This window comes from Physeter macrocephalus, chromosome 21 (genome assembly GCF_002837175.3).
Source record: "Physeter macrocephalus isolate SW-GA chromosome 21, ASM283717v5, whole genome shotgun sequence".
NCBI classification, from domain to species: domain Eukaryota; kingdom Metazoa; phylum Chordata; class Mammalia; order Artiodactyla; family Physeteridae; genus Physeter; species Physeter macrocephalus.
The window spans coordinates 61876440-61882439 of NC_041234.1; the positions used below are offsets into that span (position 1 = coordinate 61876440).

The 6000-nt window shown below is 39.6% G+C and overlaps 1 protein-coding gene across 1 annotated transcript in view; it reads right to left on the reverse strand.

Moving 5' to 3' along the window:
- The window catches only part of CHM (CHM Rab escort protein), a 189027-nt gene extending 183229 nt beyond the window's left edge, over positions 1 to 5798 (reverse strand). Inside the window, exon 1 of the mRNA XM_024129495.3 lies at positions 5711 to 5798. Within this exon, the coding sequence (XP_023985263.1) occupies positions 5711 to 5759 (49 nt within the window). The 5' untranslated portion in view covers positions 5760 to 5798. The remainder of the gene's footprint in view (positions 1 to 5710) is intronic.
- Positions 5799 to 6000: the final 202 nt, after the last annotated feature.

Genomic DNA, 6000 nt, shown 5'->3' on the forward strand with positions numbered 1-6000 from the left:
GTCCCATTTCAGAGCGACCTTGTCAATCACTACACTATGCTCTCAAATGAGATACATACATGTCAAGGTAAATAAAACATATGGATGGTATAGCATTTGTAAAACCAAATGACTTTTGAAATATTACTGTCATTCCTACTCACTATGTTATTCAGTTAATCAATATTCTCTAAACTTTAAAACTTTTTGCCCCTAGCCACACCCAAAATATATATGAATATATGTATGTGTGTGTGCTTCACACAGTGATACACACATGAAATATATGTTTCATGAAACTATACTCATCCTGGGACTTCCCTGGTGGTCCTGTGGTAAAGAATCTACCTTCCAATGCAGGGGATGTGGGTTCAATCCCTGGTCGGGGAACTAAGTGGGCAACTAAACCCGCACAGTGCAACCACTGAGCCCGCGCACCTCAACTAGAGAGAGAAAACCTGCACGCCACAACTAGAGAGAAGCCCACGCACCACAACAAAGAGCACGCATGCCACAATGAAGATCCTACGTGCCGCAACTAAGACCCAACACAGCCAAAAATAAAAATAAATAAATATTTTTTAAAATGTTGCATCCAAAAAAAAAACTATACTCATCCTTACTACATGTAATATATTCTTTTTTTTTTCAACATCTTTATTGGAGTATAATTGCTTTACAATGGTGTGTTAGTTTCTGCTTTACAACAAAGTGAATCAGTTATACATATAAATATGTTCCCATATCTCTTCCCTCTTGCGTCTTCCTCCCTCCCACCCCCCCATCCCACCCCTCTAGGTGGTCACAAACCACCTAGCTGATCTCCCTGTGCCATGCGGCTGCTTCCCACTAGCTATCCACCCTACGTTTGGTAGTGTATATATGTCCATGCCACTCTCTCGCTTCGTCACAGCTTACCCTTCCCCCTCCTCATATCCTCAAGTCCATGCATTTTCTATTCTACTTCTGTTTTTTTTTTTAATGCTGGAATTGATTTCATGACCCACAAATAGGTGGCATCTTGCAATTAAAAAAAACAACTCTGCTCTAGACCACAGGTTCATGGATTTTTGGAAGTACAGGCAGAGAAAGTATGGACATCCTCTGATATTAGAACCACACACAGGCATCCTGGGAGAGGATTAAATAAGATACATATATGAGAAATCACTTGGCAGAGTCTGGCATAAACAGGTATTTAGTAAAAATCAGTTTCCACAATACCTCCTACAACATTACTATCCCCCAACGTTTAGAGAAGTGAAGTTACTCCACCACCATCATAAGCATTATAGTCAATGAGCTGCTGGCCAATGTTAACCACCTTAAAGTTTCAATGCTCAACTAACATCAAGAAATGGAGCTGTGCTGCCTACATGACCTTTCCTGATGAAAGCAGCTTATCATTTCCAAGAAAATGTTTTTTATGAACCACTTTGATAGAAAAATTTCTGAAGTATATCAAACGCTGACTTGACTTCTTAAGAGGACTATACAGAATTGTCTTTTCTCAAGGACCCAGGGTCATAATTATGCCCACACAATGGTAAATTTTGAGCTGGTAGATGCCTACCTTAGAGGTCACCTAATTCAAGTCTCTCACTTTACAGATGAACAAATTGATGTCCCAAGATGTTATGCAATTTGCCCAAAGTTACCCAGTAGGAAGGTTAAGTGATTCCCATTATGCCATGCTGCCAAATCGATTTTGGACTATGCTGAGCATGATCTAGCAAGGTAGTCAGGATTTAGGAGCAATACCCCTTGTAATTTCCCCCATGTTTGTTATTTTTGTTATCTCACTTCTTTCCCCATAATCTTTAGCAATAAAACTCTTAAATCAAAAAAGGATCTATGTGTTTATGCTCTGCAGGAAAAATGTTAAGCTAGCCTACTCCACAGCCCATTTAGGGGAAGAATTCCAAAATATAATATGTGTGGTGTACTTTAGTAAGGAAAGGGATGCAGAATGAATCTCTATGTGGCCTTCAGAAAGCAAGAAGGATAAAATGAAAAGGCCACATCGGCTTAGAACAGCTCTGAGCATGTGACAGTCAGGAACCCCAAACAGCTCCTCAGAATAGGCAACACAGTAAATGTCACAAGGGCAGGGACTAGGTTCTCAGTAAATGTGGGTTGAATATTCTAAAAAATGTGTAGTCTGTCACTACACTAAATGGTGCCAGGTCATTGTGCTGTCTGATGTAGGTTTGCATTTTAGGTGTTTGTCTCTCCCCTTTCCCATAAGGATATGAACTGTCACTTATGTCTAATGACACCCCTCCAAACACGGCTTTTGCAGAAGTTGATAACATTTCCTATATCTTCTAATAAGATGCTTCTAATACACTCTGAGCATGCTAGAATTTTCTAAAATAAGAATGAATATGCTCTAAATAAGAGAATGAGGGATTCCTCTATGTAAGAAGCATGCTGATATTATCCCATAACTCTTGTAACTTCCATCTTGTCTGCCCTTCTGTTGAGTGGATGGCTCTGCTGCGGGTTACAGATTACACAGGTTGCCAGATAAGTCACCTGCAGTGAGGTATTATGCTACTGGGACTATTTTTTACCTGCAACCAATGATACTTCTCTGTAACCCACAAAATTATCACTCAAATGTCTTTTTAAATGGCAAAATGTCTTAAAAATGACAACCATGCACCCAAACTGAAGGCTATTTTCTAGACACTTATTACTATATCCATTTTTTAAAATAATTGTCATGATTTTTTCATTAAAAATTTTTTTTTATTTTATATTGAACTCACTATATCCATTTTTGTCCTCTCCCTTGAGACTCCATTTGGTGCTCCTTCCTTATTCCATTTTCTTCTATATTTTCCATGGTTCAAGTACTTTATCTTATTCTTCTGCCTTTGGGTGTTCGAGTGATATTTTCTGTATTTTGTACTCAGGAGGAAATGGGCTTAACTAAGAAAATACATACAAAACTTTATTTTCCCATAATCTCTTCAAAACATGATCTTAAGGAAAACGTTGTGTTATGAAGAATGAAAAGAAATACAAATTAATCAAGGTCAAAGGGGTTTAAAATATTATCCACAGATTATTTTACTTGATAAAGCAATTGTCTCTTTTTTTTTTTTTTTTTTTTTTGCGGTACGCGGGCCTCTCACTGCTGTGGCCTCTCCCGTTGCAGAGCACAGGCTCCGGATGCGCAGGCTCAGTGGCCATGGCTCACGGGACCAGCTGCTCCGTGGCATGTGGGATCTTCCCAGATTGGGGCACGAACCCGTGTCCCCGGCATCGGCAGGCTCTCAACCACTGCACCACCAGGGAAGCCCAAGCAATTGTCTCTTGATGACATTTTAACTAGAACTAAATCTGCTAAAAGAAAAACTGCATCTCATAGCCTACTTCTTCATGTTTCTGATACATGCATGATTAATTCTGCCTTTGTTATTAAAACTGAATCTTTGAAACACTGATTTTTCTATGATTCACTCAAGCTAGTACATCTAGTAAGGCAAACACATCTTAAAGACCACTTTCAGTAAACTATTTCAGAAGAGAAATATTCCAAACACATTAAAAATCATTCTTATTCAGTAATGATTGGAATTATTGGATTCCTTTATTTGGGAAATGACTTTTACCCAATTTTTCCACTTTGACTTACCTAAAAACAAAGCTTCATATCATAAATTTAAACAATGTGCTTGAAAATTAAAAATGTGTTCACTAAGTGATATGAAAAACTTCTAACTCAAATAAGTTCTTCCCATAGTTTGAGAAATAACATTACTCTCACGGAAATAAGTCTAAAATGAATCTTTTTCCAAATACACCAGATACCCCTGATGCAATTTTCTGGATCACTCACAGAATCTTCCTACCTCTATCATAATGGACTCTAACAGGATGGATGTAATCCATATTATGAACTGAACTAGAAGGCAAAATATGTCTTATATAAGAATTAACAGCACTTAATGATAAGACTTAGCACTCATCAATTAAAATTTGAATCAAGATAAGAAAAAGTATCTTAATGATTCAAAGTAATTTTTAAAACACCCTAAGTGCCAAGGTAACAACAACAAAAAAAAGGCAGTAACATAGGACCCAAGTATGGTATAACAACTATTCTAAAGTGGATATTGTTCTAAGTTTTAGGATAGACTGGAGAGAATAAATAGTCTGTTGACTCCTTCCAGCTCTCATCCAACATCTGTTCATAGCAGCTACAGCAAGGTTATCTGTAGCCATGCAGTTTTCAGGTTGAGAATAAACATGTCCTTGCTGTTTTGAAAACAATTACCCAGGTACAACTAGAATAAGATAATTTTTGGTTAGACAACACTGGAAAGGTTATCTAGTTTACCCTCCCTATATTCAAAAACAAGGAAACTGAGGCTCAGAGCGATTAAGTTCCTAGCCCTAGCAACTCACACAGCTAGTTAATGGCCAAGCAAGGTCTAGAACCAAGTTTTCCCAATTATTTCTATTAATATGGGTTAACTCTGAGGGTCAGAACCACTGATTCTCCTTCTGGTGTGGAATTGACCTTTGGAAATTTACCGGCTGTGTGATCTTGAGCAAATTGCAACCTTTCTAAGCCCTTTTGCCTCTTCTGTATAGTGTAAAGAATACGTACTCTAACAAGGTTGTTATGAGGATCATATATGGCTTGTAAAATGCTTAGCACGTCGATTAGCAAATAATAAGCATTCAAAAATTAGTAGTTATTATTTTTACTCCCGACCTGGAAACATGGCTGCTCCTACTGTTTAAGAAGACAATGAACTGAATTCATCAACACAATGGACAGGGTCTCAACCACTGGGGTTCCCCAGCCTACCACGTTCTGTAGACAGGAGAAAACCCCACCCAACAAACTATTTCACCCCATCTAAAATCCACCCTTTACACTGTTAAGAGAAACAAAATACCAACTGCTGCCAAATGTTTTCTGCCACGTGTTGTACGTGTAATTTGTCAACTAGAAATTGCAGGGGGAGTTCTGGCACCACCCAAAACATGAAGAATAAATGATGGGAAAACAAAGGGAAGATAAGATCACACACCTGAACTGGACTCACAGACGCTTGTTCTCAGCTCATTTAGCTGTGGGTAGATAGGTGGGTGGTAGAAAGCAAAATGATTTCTTTCAGCACCATAAAGCAGGAACAATGGCCACCTCAACAAATTACAACCCCCTAGGCTTCTCAACGAAACATAAAAGAATCCATTTCATCGCCTTAGTAAATTAAAACGTACACGGGTAACAACTGGGTCACAAAATGTATCCGACCTGCACTGCACCCTAGGATTATATAAATATATGAAAAATTCCTATGAAATGGCGAGACAAAATGATGGGGAATATCACCTTGAAATTAACAAGGAGGAAATCATGTCATGCCAAAGGTGTCTCCATTGACAAAATCCCCACCCTCCGGTCTCATGACACTGCAAACCCACCTCCCTCTAAGGAAATTACAGGAATCATCCGCAGCAACCAACCTCAGCAATCGACATCGACCAGATCGACCCCTACTCAAATGGCGCTAAGCACCGCGGGTCCAAGCCCCTCCCTGCAGATGCCAAGTCCCGCGCTGGCTGCAGACTACTTCGCTTCCTTTCCGTCCTCCCTCTCACGCTCGACCCCAACATTTCTCACCGACCCTCGCCACTGACAGAGAAGGTAGGAACGGGAAAGACTTCCTACACTTTGTCCAGGGAGTACCAGAACCACACATACCCGTCCCTATTACGACCACATCAAACTCCGAAGGTAGATTATCCGCCATCTTGACAGGAAACGTGTCATGTGACTATTGCTTGTGGAAATGAGATCAAGTTAAGCATTGCCTTGGTGGAAGGAGGAAGGGAAAACACTGCATTCTGGGTATTGTAGTTCCTGGGTGGCGGGTCCAGATAGGCGGCTACAGCGTTGTATTTGAAATGTTTTACGCGAATGTTAAAAGCTCGATTCATTTTCCAGGCTGAGTGCAGTAGCGCATTTAGCCTGGAGTTTTGGGGTAGAAAAGA